This window comes from Lepisosteus platostomus, chromosome 6 (genome assembly GCF_059453375.1).
Source record: "Lepisosteus platostomus isolate fLepPlt1 chromosome 6, fLepPlt1.hap1, whole genome shotgun sequence".
Classification (NCBI taxonomy): Eukaryota; Metazoa; Chordata; class Actinopteri; order Semionotiformes; family Lepisosteidae; genus Lepisosteus; species Lepisosteus platostomus.
The window spans coordinates 44,222,301-44,241,351 of NC_142616.1; the positions used below are offsets into that span (position 1 = coordinate 44,222,301).

General features: G+C 46.6%; 1 protein-coding gene across 2 annotated transcripts; it reads right to left on the minus strand.

The window, feature by feature from the left end:
- Nucleotides 1-663: 663 nt before the first annotated feature.
- Nucleotides 664-18,878, minus strand: slc68a1a (solute carrier family 68 member 1a). 2 transcript variants are annotated; one of them, XM_088636010.1, is made up of 9 exons: nt 18,803-18,878; nt 13,718-13,970; nt 11,216-11,295; nt 10,543-10,992; nt 8,062-8,179; nt 7,451-7,547; nt 6,487-6,658; nt 5,028-5,221; nt 664-3,708 (listed from the first exon to the last, which is right to left on the minus strand). In XM_088636010.1, exons 2-9 carry the CDS (start codon nt 13,880-13,882, stop codon nt 3,461-3,463), a joined length of 1,524 nt encoding a protein of 507 aa, XP_088492136.1. In that variant the 5' UTR covers nt 13,883-13,970; nt 18,803-18,878; the 3' UTR covers nt 664-3,460. The 2 variants fall into 2 exon arrangements, with proteins under 2 accessions (XP_088492136.1, XP_088492135.1); XM_088636009.1 differs by having other exon boundaries at nt 18,721-18,876.
- Nucleotides 18,879-19,051: the final 173 nt, after the last annotated feature.

Below are 19,051 nucleotides of genomic sequence, written 5' to 3' on the forward strand. Positions count from 1 at the left end.
TCCCACCTCCATCTGTTGCTGACACGGTCACAAGGAGGGAAAACTACATTTATTCTCTGAAAACAGATGACAGCAACAGCAGTGAGACCCTGTAGACCAGGCTTGTTTTGCAGGAACTCCCTGCTTGGTGGAAGCTCTTGTTGCTCTCCTCAAAAACCGCTGCTTGATGGCTCAGCAAGTCAAGACCATGGCATTAACCCCCTGTAACTAGGACTCCCCCAGCACCACAGATCAAGGTGAGTTTTAGCTGACCAGCATCTCCTTGGCTTTCTGTGCACACGTGTGCTTGCAGTGACAGTTGAAGGTTTCTGGATTTCCTTCCACTTGATACCCGAATAACCTAATTGAAATCATGGTCTGCTTAATTGAATAAGGTGAAGCCTTTACCCGTTCTTGAGAAGCTGGAGATGTTTACACACCTCTAAATCCTGCTGGGGGGGACCCCTTTAAGGTCTGGAGTTAAGATCAGATGAAAAGCTCTTCCCGATCAAATTAAACTTAATTAAGAGCTCATGAGAGAGATGTCTAGGATTGAGAATCCTCGCCTTAAAATACAGACTTCAAACAGGGCATTAAAAAGTAATTCAAGGTTTCTGTTGATGGCTTAAGAGACCTGAATGACTCAGAAAAAGATGCACAAGACACAGGACAGAAGGCAAGATAAGTGAGGAAAGGGCTTTTTAGTTACAAAACATAGCTGACAATGACAAAATACTTCATTGAGAAAAGATACAATCAGACATATCTGGCTACAAATAGTTTAAAAACAAAGTTATTCCCATCTTAACATTTGGTCCATGAAACATAAAGCACTTGTGTATTTCCCTCCCTTCTGTTGTACTGACACGCCAGTCCCATTGGCACTGTGTGTGGGCTGTGACTGAAGCCCACTGTGCGATCTGACTGCCTATCTGATGAGGAAAAGCCTTCAAGTCAGAAGCACTGAAAAACTCGGTTGTCTATTTTTTAACGTGTGGAATAAATGAAACAGCCTTATTAGGATTATGATTTTCCCTCTCAAATTATGAAATTGGAATAAACCTTACATTACAACTAAATAAAAAAGAATCATCAGTTATTTTTGTCATCAACCACTAGATAGACTTCAGATAGTCAACTGTGTGATTTTGATGTCTCAGGCCAGAGTCCTGAACCCTGCACACTGCACATGGGGGAGAATGGGGTGGGACCGGCTGACTCCACCCACCAGCCCACCTGTGAGCCAATCGCTGTGCAGAAAGTCCTTCCACAGCAGCATGGTGACTGAGAGCCCTGAAGACTAATACCTATTCGGAAGCAGTTAGTTCACTGTGCAGTGTCCCAGTCACAGTCTGCTAGTGACATGATCTATGATTGAACCCATGATCAAACCACTTTTTTGTAATGGATGGCTGGACCCCTTCAGAGGGCTGAAGGCAAAATGCAGTGATACTATATGTCAGACCATGACTGGGAAAGTAGTGCACAGTGCAGACACCCACAGAGTTCTGGCTACAAGGCATATAATTAATCCATATTTAGCCATACCTAATGGAACACTGTGCACTGCAGAAATGTTAGACAGAAACCTTATATCTTCTAAAACTATTTATAGTTTTAAAATTGGTTGACTTCTTCAGTGCCTGCAACAGAATACTTTTACTTTTCTATAAATCAAGGATTTTTTTCAGTGATTACCTTCAAACTCAATCCACATAAGAAAGTCAGTCATAGAATTTTAAAATTAATAAAAAAAACTTAAGTTAGACATTGATCAAGAACCTAGACCAAGAACAATCTGGCCCAGACTCAGCAGTCACTGTACAGACATTTTCATAAAAGTTACAGTGCCTTGTACCAAGGATCTGCCTCTCCTAGAGAGAGAGAAAATTATTCCTATTTTCTGCTTTATCTTTCCCATACCCTGTCTTGAATTTACAAAACCTTGTTTTGAGCTGCAGTTCAGAATGATATTTAGTAGAGAGCTGTATCTTGCAGGGCATTCACTAGAGAAGAAGCATCAGTAGGTCTGGGCTGACAAATGTAGAGGTCTCCAGACACAAGCTCACTTTGTTAAATGACACATTTCACTTCAAAGGGGATTTGGCAATTAGCCACCGATACAACTTCTCACATGCCTGTTGTTGCCCAGGGAGCAATTTGCTTAGTTAATGGATGACTAAAGCCCGTGAGACGCTAAAACAATACCCTGTCATGAATAGTTTCGCACATTACATAAGGCACTTGTCTGCCAGTGACTAAGCACTAGCAAAGTGCTTTCCATTGATGCCATCAATGGTTATGATGTAATGACTGGTATTGGGATTTCAGAGCTACTGGATTGAGGTGAAACCCTCCTGGACGTCACTGTGCAATTTAAAAGAAAATGAAAAGCAGCCGTGAGGCGATAAGACACACCACAACCTAACTGTGCATCTCAAAAGCACAAATGCCCAGGTTTCTGAATGGCTCAACCAGGAAAGCAGGATGAGATTTATGAGCCGGGGACTGTGTTAGATTGGGGTTTAGCTAACCATGAGCAGGATTCACCAGAACTAAGATTGATCTGCCAACCTGTGAAGGTCTGAGTGCGTCCAATGATGACTGGCTTTGGAGATGTGCATGTGGGAGGGGCCTGTTAATGTGGGAGGGGTGTGTGCATGTGGGAGTGGCCGTTACATGTCTTATGCACTCCTGATTGGGTGCTAGACAGCCAGGACTTATGAGATCTGCAGATCCAGATTGGGTTAGTATACAGGACCTGAAGAAATATTATGATTTGGCACAGCCCTAACCAGCACAGCAGTGCTTTGCTTCACAATGGGCAAAAGACCGTGATGAAATGATGCTACAAGCACTGCTGACATCTCTCCAAAGAAATGCTGCTGCATATGCAATTCTTGAGACGGAACAACCTGCAGATTTATTCATCATTCAAAATTGCACCTCAGAACACAGTACTGTATAAGGAAAAGTCACAAACAATATTCAAACAAGTAACCTGAGAGGTAAGATTACATTTCATTAGGGCTGAAGTAGTGGTGATAAAATTTTCAAAGGTAGCACTGGTCTAAAAAAGTGCAAAAATGCTAACAGTGTTTGAGATTTCAGTTGTCAAAACTCCCGAAACAGCCGCTACTTGTTAAAATGCATTAAAACCCAGAGCTCCTCAATGGCGTAGAACTCCGAGGACCTCGGAAATATCCTGAACGAAACCATTTGGCACACTGTGACGGACAGTTTGGTCCCGGTGTTGTTACAGTGCTCACCTGCTACAGCTCCGCCTGCGCAGGACCAGGTCCGAGCTGCACTTCAGACAAGCAATTAATCCGAGGTCAAGTTTTAAATAAAAAAAGAACGTCCTCCTTCAGACTATTTTTGGTCGACGGTTTTGCGCTGCGCACAGAAATAAAAGATCTGTCTCTCTTCATATCAAAATAAGGCAGGTGTGCTGGTTGGCCGAGACGGGGCTCAGGCAGGCTCAGATGGCCTTGACGGTGCAGGGCCGGTCCTGCTGGCCGCCCTGCCGCAGGCTCTTGATGGTGCGCAGCCTCCTGCTGTGCAGGCTGAAGCGGGACCAGGCCAGCAGCTGCAGCAGGGCGCAGGTGATGGGGACGAAGACCAGCAGGTAGAAACAGCCCTGCCGCAGGGTGGGGGCCAGCGCCGGGGGGGGCAGGGCCGGGGGGGGCACCTTGTCCTGCAGGGCGTCTGTCTGGAAGATGTCGTAGCCTGCAGGGCGAGAGGGCGAGGCCCCGGGTTAGAGGTGGGCAAGCCAGAGGGCCCAAACGCAGATACCGGTTCACGTGTCGCCGTTCCACCCAGATGACCCCATACCATGTGTTGCCTGGGCAAGGAGTTTCCACCCAGAAGAACAGCTTTGCAAAGATTAAAACTTCACAAACAATTTCAACCTGGAGTCAATGAGCCACAAACAAATGCTATTTAATATACTTATCCCTCTTTTAACGAGCACTTAATTTACGAGTACCCACTGAAACGAGTGACAAAAATAGCTCTGTGTAGGAGTGAATTTTCCCCAGGCGTGTAGCTCGTTCTTCCATTTTTGTTTTTCCACTCCTCTTGGCTGTTACCCTCTTAACCATCAAAACAGACACTGGAAAGGTATTATAGCAGTTATGTGTAGAATTTAAAGTTTGTATAATTGGTTAAATTGATATGAACAGTAGCAATATCACCAGCTTGATCTTCCTTTTAAAGTTATGGGTCTATGACTTATTCATAGAAAGTTATTCAGTCTGTACAAAATTAACAATTTAGTAACCAACATGTTAAGTTTATTGTTCACGTGTATTACAGAGATCATGCAAATTCTATTTCTCCATGTAACTGTTTCATAATACATTTAAACAGCTTGCATGAAAAAAAAGGGTTGGTAATTTCTACTTGTTGTTAACATATACATAGCAATGCATTGCCAAATATATCATAATCATACCTAACCCCAACTGGTTTATGTCCAGTTTTGAGCACTTGGAATGTATCATACATGTATCATGTGTATTGAAATAGTAAGTTAGTGTTGTGTGTGTTTTTGCCGACAAGCAAAAATGTTGGAAGGAGCTGTGCGTGTACAGTGAGAGATGAGCGTATTCCATGGAAGCTTTTCGAACTTTAAGGGGCTTCAATGGACAAATCATCATGTGGATTCCTTACAAGCTGCACATGGGAACTATCTCGCTACCTTAAGCACAATGTGAGTCTTTCACTACTTCTTGTGAACAGCTGGATACTGTACCTCTAGCCTATTTAACTGAACAGAGTGTGCATTGTAAAACAGATCATGCCCTTCCAGCTTTATTGTTAAAGTAGGCACACAAAGAGGTTTGTATTATAATCAGGAATATTTGAAGGCAAGATGGCACCTTAGTATCACGTCTGCTCTTTTAACTCTGTGCACTCTGTGTCTGTGGCACTGTGGCACTGCCTGTCCTAGTCACCACCCACAGCCGTGCGTACCAGCGACCAGTGTGGAGGGCAGCGGTCAGAGCCGTGAGTACCTGTGTGGAAGGTACTGTATATATACATACCAGTGTAGAAACAGAGCAGCCAGGTCCCGATGAGGGGGGCAAAGGTCTGGCCGGGTTTGGTCACGAGCGCCACCATGCCAAAGAGCAGTGCCGATGCCGCCTGCTGCCGCCGGTTCAGCACAAAGTCCTCGTCCACCAGGTCCGTGATGACCAGGTTCAGGAGCTTGCAGGTGCCCTCAGTGAAGACACGGTTACTGTGGGACAACACAGTGTTCACACTTTCACTACCCAAAACATTCACCTGTGAAAGAATTCCACAGCGCCAACTTTGTTGAAAATCTAGGAAAGACCATTGACACATCCACCTGTGTTAGTCTTACTGCTCCATCTACACCACAAGAAATCTGCACAGGTCTGACATCACACAGCCCACTGACATGAGCAAGAAGAGAATCCTTGTTAATTATTAATTTAATCTATTTTGATTTCAACCTCGGTGTTGATTTCAACCTCACCTTTGCATAGGTGTTCCTTGTATTTACACATGATGTCAATTTTAGATACGCTGATAGTAGTAATGGATAAGGGCTTTTTCTAAGCAAATAAATGACCACAAGTCTTGAAACAAATTCTGCAAAGCCCAGGGGCTTCTGCAATGAATCATCCCGCTACCCTCAGGCCCTTGCAGGGCTCTCAAGCCAGGCCACCACCAGACACACACAAGCACACAGGCACAATGCAGAAATGCCAATGAACCCAGTGTGTCTTCCAGAAGTGGGGAAAAACCACCGAACAAAATAAAACATATGGACACAGGGATAACACACAAACTCCACACAGAATGTGCTTCAAATCGAGAATCAAACCCAAGAGCTGACATTGTACACACTCTCCACAAATACATAAACACAGCCTGCTACTGAAAACCAAGAACCACCAGTACCATGTACTTTATATACTGCTCTACTGAAAGGCAGTAGGGTTAAGCAACACGTGTAAAACCACATTTACACTTAAAAATTACAAAAAAATTGACCGGTAACATTAGCTGCTGTGTCTCGTGCCGTCTGAGGTCTATTTTCGTCTCCTTAGTTCCCACGTGCCCAGTTCTGATACTAACTGCATTACCACTTTGGAAAGTGCCATGTGGCAAACTGATGCAAAGGTCATTTGTGATAGACCCCAATCTAAGTAAGACGTCTCCAGGAGACTGAACACAGTAAAAACTCAAAATGATGAAGAAGCGTTCATTGTACTCACTCTCCACAAATACATGCTACTGTAAACCAAGAACCACCAGCACCATGTGCTTCATATACTGCCAGCAAACCCCCTAAATAAACCACATGGTGATGCACTATTCCCACCGATTACCAATTAACTCATCATCACCCTGTGATGGGCTCTAGAGGCAGCTTAGCTGTAATTGAGCCCACCATAGCCTAACCAGCCACGGCGCTGTAGCGGGCAAGGAGCTATTGGATTGACTGATACAGCTAACGGTGTTTCACAGGCTCACCTGGCTATGAAGATGCACAGCAGGTAGATCTGGTCCGGTCCGGCCAGCAGCATGACCACGCTGAGCATCAGCTTGAGAAAGAAGAGCCAGCGGATGACGCAGTAGACTCCAAATCGCCGGCACAGCGTCAGGAAGTAAAGGTTGTTGAGGTGGGGGGCAATGTAGGAGATTCCTGAATGGGACACGGGAACATGGCACATCGTTACAGATGAACAGTAACCACACAGAGAGCCTTCAGGACTGCTCTGGGCCACACACGCATGCACTCTGCTTTTACACAGGGAGAGTATTCTTAAAACATGTACTGTGTACAAGCACGTATGAACTGGAGTTTCAAATACATTATGCATTTCTTCCAAAGATAACTTAATGTGCGTATGCATACAAGCCCTGTTTATATTTGTCCTGCTTATACGGCTGCTTATGGGCAAGTGCAAGCAGTGGTTCGGTGCAATAATGCAGTGGCAATGGGCATTTATAGCGCCTTAGGGTGACTTAAGAAGTAAACTTACGGATTCTGGTAAGCTGTGTGGATTCCTGTGGAAGTGGTGTAAAGTAATGCTTATATCAAGTGACTATGTTTCATGTATGTATGTAAAACATAGCAGCTTGGATGCAAAACAAATTTCTCCGAAATCAGACAAAGTGTTATCGTATCGTATCTACTTGATTCACTATCCTGGTGGTAATTCATATAGCTGAGGAGAAGCTGGCATCCTGTACGCAGAGCACCACTCTCCAATATCTTGGCATTCAAAGCAGCCACTTTCCATAAGATGGTTATCAATTCAGGATCAGCAGGTGGAGCTGTTCCTGCATGTAAAGGTAGCAATTCCTGCTCCGCTGTAGGCTTGCACCTCGCTGCGTTTGAGGGTGCTCGTCAAGGTAACTGCCGCGGCGGCAGACAGATATGGAGACTAGTGCCGGGAGCGCGAAGCCCTGAGCGCGGGGGACCCACACGCACCCAGCAGGAAGGATCCCGTAGAGGCGGAGATGCGGTTGGAGAGCAGGTGCTCCAGGAACAGTGGGAAGAAGTTGCTGTTGAAGTGGCAGTGGAACACCTGCAGGGGGACGTGAGGAAAAGGCTCAAGTCAAAAGAAACAAAAGACCGACCACGGGGCAGCAAAGCAGCGGCATAACACACCATCTGAAACCATGGAAACCACCACCTCCGCCACCGCAGTCCCTGTGCCTTTCCAAGCCACCTGATAGTGCGACCGACTGTCTTCACAGCGCCGGTGTTCTCTACGTGTTTCTCAGGGCGTTTCTCGAAAAGAGTACAGGTGTAAACCCGGTGTCCTGGCCAAATTTCCCATTGGCCCTTAGCAATCATGGCCTCCTAATAATCCCCATCTATGAACTGGCTTCATTACTCTGCTCTCCTCCCCACTGATAGCTGATGTGTGGTGAGCGTTCTGGTGCACTATGGCTGCCGTCGCATCATCCAGGTGGATGCTGCACATTGGTGGTGGTGGAGGGGAGTCCCCATTACCTGCAAAGTGCTTTGAGTGGAGTGTCCAGAAAAGCGCTATTTAATTGAAAGCAATTATTATTATTATTATTATTATTACGCACCTGGACGAGGTTCATGGACACAAACCACAGGAAGTTCCTGTGCTTGGAGAGCTGTTTCAGATACTCCCCCAGGGTGACCGTCTTCTCCTGCGCCAGCGGGGCCTGTCCCACACACAGCCTGCCGGAAGAACACAGCGACACCACATTACTGCACTGCGGTGATGGGAGAGACAGTAGAGTCTCACCATTCGCGAAGGTTTGGAGCAGAGAACTGTCACGACTACCTTAACTCACATCAATTCCAGCCCTATCTCACACTGTACTAGAGTACCTGATATGTAGAGTTAAAAGGCATAAGTAGCCCTCCCTTATATGATAAATAAGCCCTCTACAGTTTAACCCTTGCTCATTTCACGTTCGCCTGGTAAGGTAAGAAGTAGCGGACGGTCCCTTAAGCAGGAGCTAACTGCTAACTGCAGCTGTTTAGAAATGCCTGTGGCTTGGAATACGCGCAAGCATATCCTCTTAGCATTTTTAGGACAAGCTAGCGTAACACTAACCTACAATGATTAAACTACTAATGCACTGGCTTTCAGTTAAATAACACTGATCAACTAAAGCAAACAGTTAATCACAAACCCATATTTATCAGTTAATTGAAACCACTGCATTTTCTCTCTGCCTCCGTGATTCCATGCCCCACTGTAATGTAGAGGACAATAAAACTGTCAAAAAACCTGTCGAGTCATCTCCAGCCTGTCATTCCTCCCCGGGAGTGTTTGTTACTAATATATTAAAACATATTAATACCATGTTGAGATGTGGGTGCTGGACAGTGGGATCGGGGAGAGAGCAGGGAGGGGCTCCCTCACCTGTAAATCACTAGATTTCTCCCTCAGTACTAGTCTGTAGCACCTCTAATCTGAAAGCTGTGGTAAACAATTTTCAGCGTGGTTTCAGACTGCTCTTTTCATCTTCCATCCAAGACCCTGTCAGCCAGCCCAAATTGCCAATAAGCAAATCCACAAATATTTACTTCGCAGATGTCGAGACCCCGCTGTACTCCTCACTCCGAGCACTGCAAGCAGAGCCAGTCGCGGCCCAGGACTGCCGCAGCCAAGGGATGCCCAGCTAAGCAAACCTGTGGCAACGTCTCTTTTACGGACTGGAGCAGGAAGATGAGCTATTCCCAGTGTGCTGCTGTATCTCAAACACATCCACCACGGGCCACAGAGGTCATCCTGCACTCTAAGCGAGTATCTTCGTTGAGCGAATCACTCAGGAGCTTTATCACAGGGGACACTCACAGAGCTCCAAGGAGCTGCATCCCCAAAGAGCCTGAGTTTCATTAACACACACAGACGCACACACACAGAGCCAGCCTGAGGTACCAAATGCCTTAAACTAGGAACATGTTATTAACTATTCTGAAGCAGCCCTAGGCTATACAAATGTACTCAAAACACAGCAACAAGCACGAAATATCCAGGTCCCTTTGCTGGCTTCCTTCCAAGAGACTGCTGCACAAAAACTGAGAAACACCTTAACCTTCTGTTTTAAACAAGTCCAGGTCTCTTGCCTCCATGAGCTCTGACAGGGTGTTACATTACTATTTTTTCTGCAGGGTCCTGACTGTTACAATTTGAAACACCTGTGTCTGAGATAGAAAAAAAGTTCTTACTCTACTTAAAGGAATTTTTCAGTTCATGTTCTGCAAATTTTCAGAAAGCTGAACATTGTCAGACATCAGCATTACTCCTGTACCAAGGGCTGGGTTTCAGAAAGAGTGTGAAAACCTTACCCCTGTGGTTCGTTAATTGGTGACTTATTAACTAAACCACTTAACTAGAAGGAAGCAAAACAGTTCAATTAAAACATCCGATATCACAACCAACAGAGCTGTTTTGCCAGAGGGCTTGGAAATGCTGTCCTACTGTCGCACTATAGTAATAAGTTGGGGAAAATTAGTGAAAAAAAGTGGCAAAAATCAAATCAACTACCCTCTACAAACCAAGGGTTTTAAAGAAGGCCAAGAGCACTATGGAATTTGTGTCTCACCCCCTTCCTTGTGAATTTACATTACTCCATATAAAAGATGCATCTGTGTACAACAGACACAGAATATCTTTCATCCCCACTGCTAAATCACTCCAAACATTATAAAATAACTCGCTAATCACCTGTACCACTCTTGTGTTGTTTTCTCTATTGGTGATGGTCGTCCTCCTCGTTGTATAGGACTGTGTCACAAATCAAATAGTCCCCAGAGGATAATAAAGCTTGAAAAGGAAACTATACGCCTATAGGAGTTTCTGAAACCAAGGACTGAGTGAAGGAAAATATCAGATGTTGAAAACCGTAAAAAATTAGGGTTTAATTAAGGCAGCAAACCAGATGGCACAAGACCGAGAAGGCGAGTAACGTTTGGGCATGAAAAACAGGACAACAGCTGGCGGCTTCTACAGCTGCGACAGTTGAGAGGGACAGGAAGAGAGAGCACACACAGAGTGGGGGAGACGGAAGGAGAAAGGGGTGACTTACTCTTTCAGCGCAGCTGCCTCATCCTGTCGGACCCGGGCCTCGGTCTGAAACCGCCGCCGCAGCAGGCCTGAAGCCACGCTGAAGCCCAGCACGGAGACGGCAGCCAGCCCCACGCAGAAGAGCCGGAAGGACAGGAAGTTCTCCTTGTCCCAGAAGGAGTAGGACAGGAAGACGGAGAGGGAGCCCAGCGCGCTGAAGAGCGAGCAGAAGAAGTTGAGCTGGGTCCTGTCCCCCGCGGACACGGCCAGGTCGGCCAGCAGGGCGTTGTGGTTGAGGTCGACAACCGTGAGGAAGCCGTCGTACAAACACAGGCAGGCCACGAACTGCAGGCCGGCCGGGGCCCACGCCACCCAGAATGCCAGGAAGGAGAGCGCCAGCAGGGGCCCACTTCTGGAGAGAGCCCTCAGCCTCTTCAACACTACCTCTGGCGCCGAGATGGACGCCCCAGACCTGCGAGGAGGAGGAGATGCCCTTTACTCCTTCACACGTACAGAAACAGAGAGCTTTTGACAACAGGCTCCACACACTGACTTGCCGCTAAGCCGGTGGGAATTATGATACGAAACTATGAACTGTAAAGCTCTATGAATGTGTGTCCAGGACAGCGAACGCTCCTCGAGGTCAGTCAAACGCAGAGCAGGTTCTGTAGCGAACGGTGAGGTAGTGATCTTACTGTGGCGAGCTGAGGAAGGAGCGGTCACTTAGCCAGCCGAAGAGAGGGTCATTCAGGCTGTTCCAGATGAGGAACACGGTCTGCGGAGGAAAGGCAGAGCAGGACTTTAAGCAAGGGATCACCTCTCCTCCTGCAGCGGACCAACGCGTGATCGATTCTGGGGACCGCTGAAGGGCTGTCCAGACCAGACGCGGCCCCGACGTCCCTCGCCTTTCGCCTCGGCCCTGGCATGTGGGAGAGACGGCTTCCTTCACCCCTGCTTCGCCTAGTTTCAACACATCCTGGATCCTCACGTTTCACCTGGCTGTTCAATCCAAAGTGTGCAGATTTCATGCTTCGTCGAGCTACAGCGTTCATGCCCTTGTTCTACGAGACAGTACTTTGCTAGTTAAAACATAACTAGCTTTCTTCTAGCTTTCTTTAGAAGAAATTTAGAAGATTTCTTCTAAATCTTCTAAATTTTCTCCATTCATTGAAGGTTTAATTTCACACCTCTCTACACCTATTCTGACTTCACGCCTCTTGATTGGCCTCTCTTTCTGTCCCCTGCTCCCGCCTCTCACTCCTCCTCCCTCCCAGCCTTTGTTCTCCCGCTACTTTACGTTTGCCTTCTGCCTTGTGTTTCTTACACCTGAAGAAGGCTCCATGGCCGAAACGTTGTGTTTTTCTTATTTTTTTCAGCATGGAATAAACCTATTACTTGTTCCTTTGCAGCCTACGCATGCTGACACAGCTTACCACCTGAACTACCAGTTAAAACATATCTGATGTGTTTTCCTACGTGGTATAACTGCCTAATTGAACACTGCACTGATATGACAGTTTACAGGGGAAGTGCAGTTCCAATTTCTCAGACCCGTTATTTAATCTCGGTAACAAAATTAATTCATTGACATTATAGAAACATTTTATGAATTTGGAATTAAGCACAAAATCCTGAACTTTGTGAAAGTAAGTTGCCCTGTTGTTGCAAACTCGCATTCAAATTTCTATGAATTGTGACGTGAAACCGCCCTTCCTGCTCACTAGTCACTGTAGTGATTAATGTGATGGACGAGCGAATAAATACATGTTGTGCAGCAGACATTTCACCACAGAAATGTTCCAATGTGATTTGCTTGCAAAATTAGCAAGTAGTATTTATCAGCAAAACTCTCTCCAAGTCAAGAGAGCAATATTTCTACCAGATTAAAAGAGATGCATTCACAAGCCTGCTTGTTTCCAAAGGCATATGGCCGCAACACGTCACCGAATGTTTTGTTGCCTCATTCTGAATAGCGCATACCTGGAAATCTGATCTATTTTGTTAAATTGGAAGATGTACAAGTTACTGTGTACATTTCACTTTTATTGTGGTTTAAAACGCACTCATCAATGCCGATGTTTTTTTCTCACACTGCTTATGTTATTTAACTTGTTGTTGCTGCTGCTGTTCTGCGTTTATGTTTCTGGTTATTCCTTTAATGTCTTTGTATTGGAGCATACAAGCAAATAAGCATTTCATAGCACATGAGCATATGACAAATAAACTGAACTGATATTTTCTAATCCCGAAATATAAAAATAGCATTACGGTTCCCCTTTATTTAGTAACGTGATAGCTCCAGGCCACCCTGATTGTGATCACAATCTATGTACTTGGATACTTCAAAGCTGTGCATTTAAACCCACATTAAGGTTTAACACACCTTGTTATGACGGAACTTACTGCATTAAGCAGTGTGCTCTCCAGCAGGAGGTGGCACAGAGAGTTGTGTTATTTTGCAATTTTCAGAGGCTTCTCTCTTTTCTGAAACATGATAAGCCAGTGAGGAAAACCTGATAGCCTAACTGGGGTACTTACTGAATTAATTGGATATGTTTAAACTTCTTTTCAGGGGCTCTACACTCCAATGTAACTGTCAAACCACAGGACAGAAAAGACCTGGAAATACAAACTGAGCACATCCCACTGAGCAAATAATTCAATCACGCTGCTGAACACTGCTGCTGGGACAAGAAGTAGCAGGCCCGGCAGTTCCTGAAGGACTGGATGTTCACAAACCTGTTTAGATCAACACCACGACACCAGGAGAGGACATGAAATAATATTCATACTCAACTGCATCAATTTAGTGCTTTTTATCACAAGAGTTCCCAAAGCACTTTCTATATATACTGTATATATCTGCACCACAGAAGTGCAGCCCACCCAGAGTGACTCAGCAGCCCCACTGCACATCAGAGCAGGGGGAGGAGAGAGACACTACTTCACCAGCTGAAATAAGGGGGAACGTTATGGAGTTCAGACTGTGGAATTTAGCCAGGACACTGGGACACTCTTAAGAGCAGTGCCGTGGGATCTTTAAAGAAGTAGTCAGGACCACAGGTTAATGTTTCATCCAAAAGACTGCTCCTATAGCACTGAACTACTGGTTTGGACATTCTGGTCTCAGGACCTACTAATCCATCCGCACCATGTCCAAGCAACAGAGTTCCCTGCTCTCCAACAAGCCAACTCACCTCCCCCACCCAGAAGGACACCTTGTCGATCTTGTAGACGGACACGAAGGTCTCCACGTAGTAGAGGAGGAAGACGTTGTGGAGGATGGAGATGAAGAGCGCCAGGGAGCCGTACAGGACGGGGGTGGAGACGTCCCCCCAGCGGCTCCACAGCCGCGCGCCCATCTTGGTCACTCGCGGTTATGCCCGGACGCCCACCGCCCATCGCCCGGCGTGGAGGCCAGACCAGCCTGGGTCAGCCCCTCGCCCTCTGCTGGGGAAACAGGAAGAGAGGACACTTCTGCTTTACTCCTTCCCACAATGCAACAGCTGCGCACCTGGACACAGTACAAGGCCGTTTGTTGTGCGTAAGTCCTGACACGCTGAAAACGATCTTTTACAATCCTCAGCCGGTCTCTTCAATTGAAGTCAGCTTTAGCTCATCTGATTCGCGCACTGCTGTGAAAAAACAGTTTCCTTCGGTCTTCAGTCTGAGTCTTCTAAACATTTCCCCAACATAAAGAAAGAGGGAGAGATGCAAAGCCCTGGACGACTTAATCTAACACTATTTTTAGAGCAAAGCCTTGCTTCATCCTGCTGAATCCCAGCAGCCCTATTAATGAACCTAATTCTGAATGAATAGAGTTCTGATCCGGCCCAAAATAGGACAGGGAATAAAACAGGGAACCTTAGGTCTGAAAAAGCGGATGTATCTTGTTCCTTAGAAACTGGACGTTTCTCTTTTGTCAGTAAAATGTTTGAATTCAGTTTTTTATGTAAGGAAGTTAAACTATACAGAAAGACTGGAAGCGCAGTACTAGAGCAGGTTTACACCTCTGCGTCTGATTCTCTTGACTTCTGTAGCACCAGTGTCAACACCGGGAGTGTCAAGACCTGAAGCCCCTCTGCAGTGAAGCTGTTCTGTCCCTCTTCGTGACACGCTCTTCTCTGAATGAGCAGGAGTTACAGGTTGACACAAGAGGAGGCCACTTGGTCCACCCAGCCCATTAGATATTTAGTAAATAAGGCAACCAAACATCTCATCCAGCTGTTGTTCAAAAGAAGATAGTATATCTTCTTTAATAACCTAACTGCGTCGCTTGTTCCAGACTCCCACCACCCTTTGCGTAAAGAGGTGCCTCTTGTTCTCAGTTTTAAATGCACTTTCTTGTAGTTTCCAAGTGTCCTTTTGGTTTTTGTCTCCCTGTTGATTCTGAACAAGTCCATTAGGTTGACTAGAAGATTCACAATAGCTGAATCATGTCCCCTTGTCTAATTCTTCTCCAAGACTAAAAAGATTCAATTCTTCTGCCCCCCATACTCACTATAACACCTGGCAGCCTGAAAGCTGACATTTTAATCTACAAACTAGCACTAAAATGGAGCAGCGTTGGACAGCCTACAGGAAACCAGGAGGGATGCTCTAATACAATATTGTTGGCTCTTTGCTTTTAATAGCTTAGAAAGTCCTGGCTCCCTAACTGAAACACTGTACTGGGAAGCCTGCGTGAGAGAGCAGATGTTTCTCTTCACTTCATGACAGACCCATCAACAGCCCGGGCAGCTGTCCAGGGAGCAGGCTCACAAGCACATCCCATCCAACAGCTCATGGAGTTTCCACCGAAACCCAAGGAGAATTCCAACGAGAACAGGATTAGTTTCAAGTGCTTGATCGTCGCCCTAAACTCGCCCTGGAGGAGGTCAGCACGACGGGCACGGAGCTGGAGAGAGGGATGAGGGCGAGCGCTGGGATCAATCTGGGATCTCTGCCGCCCAAGGGCCTCCGTCACATCTGGAATAGTTTCCTCTGGTGGGCTGGGCATCGCAAGCACCCTCTCCCGCGGGGGAGATTATTAACAATCTGGGGTCTTTCCAAACCTTTGGAATTACAAAACAGGGAAAACAATGAATGATAGGAGAGTTTAAAGCCTGTTGCTCTTTTAATCAGGGGAACAGTGCAGAAACTGAACAAAAAAAGGGTGGCCACAGAAGCTCACAAAAGACCGCAAACAGGAACACCAGCCAGAGCAGGGCATACAGTCTAGTATGCATCTGGTCACTAGCGGAGACAAAACACTGAAGAGACATGATCAGGGACTCAGCTTCCTGTAAAAGACCTCTGTCCAGGATCAGATCTGATCACAAGCACTCGATCCTCTCTACTCCTTTCTCCCCACGCAGGGTTGTGCTCTGCCCGATCCGACCTCCCCGAACGCCGCTGTGCCACATCACAGCAATCTGAGGCTCTGAATCTCACCCACCTGATTTAAATCCCTCGACAGCTCACACCTGCCCAGACCCTTCACACTGGAAAACGCATGGTCCCCAAACACAGGGGGTGTGATTATCAGGCAAGACACGGCTCTCCAGACCTCAGGGTACAAACAACATGCACCGTCTACATTGCAGACACAGCTGCGTTTTTGCCAAATCGCTTTCAGTCGTCTTGTGTTACACATAAAATGAACCATCATCATTGTCATAACCCCTTGCACTTGTATGCTGCTTTTTGTATGCAAAGCAGCCCAGAGCACCCTGCAGAACAGCTCTTTGTCTCCTGTTGTAGGGCTGCCCCACTGCACAGCAGATCAGGTGCAGGACTGACAAACGAGAAGTGAGAATCTGCAACCAAATTAATGGGGAACTTTCGGGAGGCTGGGAGTTAAAGTGCAGATAATTTCACTAGGACACAGGGCTTAACGTGAATGTGGCCCTAGGGTTTCTGAGTTATCCGTGTGAGGAACCTGCTTTAAATATCGCAGGGTGTGCGTAATACAGCTGCAGGTAGAGAATGCACCACTGCATCCGTATGTGTGAATGGAGTCTTGCTCCGGACGCCAGGGCTGATATCTCACACCGAGCAGCTCTCCGCTCTCCACTCTCCGCCTGTGAACTGTACAGGTCAGTGCGTGCCACGCTCCGGGCAAACCCCAACCTCCGTTCACTCAAAGAGAAAAGCAAGAAAACCTTTATCTTTCCCCGGCTGCTCACCCCTCCCGCACACAGCTCTCGGGCCCTGCACCTGCGGACCAGGAGGCTGCACCTCCGCCTGGGTTTCGACTGGCTGCGAGTGCCCTTCCCTGGGAAATGGGTACAGGAGAGCGGCGATCCCAGCTGGAAGAGACCCAGGGAGTGCCAGAGCCCGCACTGATTCCCGGCTGCCAAGAGTGAACACACATGGGTGTGGGGGTGGGGTCCTGGTGGACCTGAGCACATGAAGCTCTAGTCCGGCCAGGAAACAGGGCATCAGCTGAGGCCGGACCCACCCTGGTCTCGCTCTCTGGTCTTTTACTGCTGAACGAAGTTAACCTGCTGCTCCTATATGGCCAGTGACAGGTACTGAACACATATTAGTTTCCCCTCAAATCCCCTAGAAGATTTACACCACCTGTGGCCTCGCAGTGAGACTTTGCTGGTCGAGCCCTGCTTTCAGATTAGACACCTTCCTTGTGAGCCATCCTCTCCTGTAGAGAGAACTCAGATGGCTGACAGCTGAAGCCGATTTCTCGAATACCCCTGAAAGGACTGTGAATCCTGAGATTCCCCTGTCTCGGCCCCGGGAGCATTCCCTTGCCACTGTCAAGAGTCCTAAACCTGGATCTAAGGTCTTGTTGCTGTGTCCTACATAGTTAACACCAAGGAATTATATACGCTGATTCTTACGCTTGCTGATCTCATTGTGTCTCCATTCTCGAGAGTCAGGAAAGACAATCACACAGGGCCTATCTGCCACAAAGTGTCGCTCCTATTCTTTTCATTTGGTTCTCTGAGATAAAACAGGATTTCATCTAACACCGTGAGGACACACTGATCACAGGCAGAGACAACCCAGCACTTTTTAGAATCAACACCGAAACAGAAACCAGAGGACACAAGTGGAGACTGTGTGGAGGTTGGACCAAGAACAGGAGGTACACCCGCACTCAATGGGTTGTGGAATCCAGCCATGCTGTTTAAAATGTTGCGCTAGATTTCTTCACAGAAACAGGATATCCTGGGATCAATTAACCACTCACGTCCAAAGAGGCCAGATGGGTTTTTGTTTGTGACCTGTCTTCAGGTTTTCTTTTACAGTAATTCTATTTACAAGGAGTACGGATCTCTCTTCTTCCAAATGAACTGTAACACTCTTTCCAAGCCAAGAGACTGTTGTCACTCAAGTAATTCAAGGGCACTTATTTTTTGTTGAAAAATGTGGTTATGAGGAGCTGGGAAATAGCATGAGATCTCCCTCAAGCCCTGTTTGATAATGCACGAGCCCACGCTACTTTTCCAGACACTGCTGTGGTTGTGTCTGCTCCCTTTCGTGCGTGGCGTTTTGCCACACCAAACTCACTGTCCAGACTGCTCATTTTAAAACGTGGGGCTTCACACGTTTCATCAGAGATGGTGTGAAATCAAAGAGGCGTCCACAAAACAATGCCAACCATCGCTGGAGTCGGCGTTCAGTTCTCACAAGCAAGCATTCGTGTTCCGCTCGAGCGGAATTTCTTTCACACGAACGTGTCACAGTTCTCGACAAACCAGCTGCTTCACAGCGACATCACCGGTCTCGGCCAAGTTACACGAGAAGGAAGCGTCCGAAACTCCTCCGAATAACTCATGCACTACTTCTCTGTCATCTTTAAAATATAACATGTACTCATTCTCGTTGAACTCTAATCGAGTTATACCCCGGTACAGTTAGAGAGCGAAATAGAGGGAACTATAACACGAATCGCTAAAAACCTGGACTGCTTTGATTCACCCATTTTATATCATTAAGTCATGTTATGGGAGACAGCAGTTCTACAGGTTTTGTGGTTAAACAGTATCGCAAGTCATGAGACTCACGTACACATCCCATTTCTACAACTCAACCTTTCAGCGCCGCTACATAAATTGGGTACTGTTCTAATTCATACGAAAATTAAATTCTGGACTTCAGTCTCCAAACCTTTGAGCAATCACCCCCTAATAACCAAGTCAATAGTGCGAGAGAGAATAGCTATTTCCAACTACACCACTGCAAAAAAGTCGCTTACCATATTGAATCAGAATATTCTTCGACGGACAACCCTGGATCCCGAATGCTCCCTCGCTTAAATTAAATAAAAGCACACTCACCGCCACTGACCAGTTTCCTACCCCCTCAAACCTCTTTCTAAAGAAAGAAATGGCAGACTAACCACGGCAGCCAGGAAATCTCACACGTCACCGGCTCCCTCCCTGCCGTAAGGACTCCGAGTCCCATGGCTTCCATCTTGCCTTACGTCAGCGCCTTCCGATCCACTCCAGAGCGCCATCTACTGGAAGCACACAATAATGACATTTGAGGTCTTGAGACTATTACTCTTTTAGAAGTTATTGATTGTA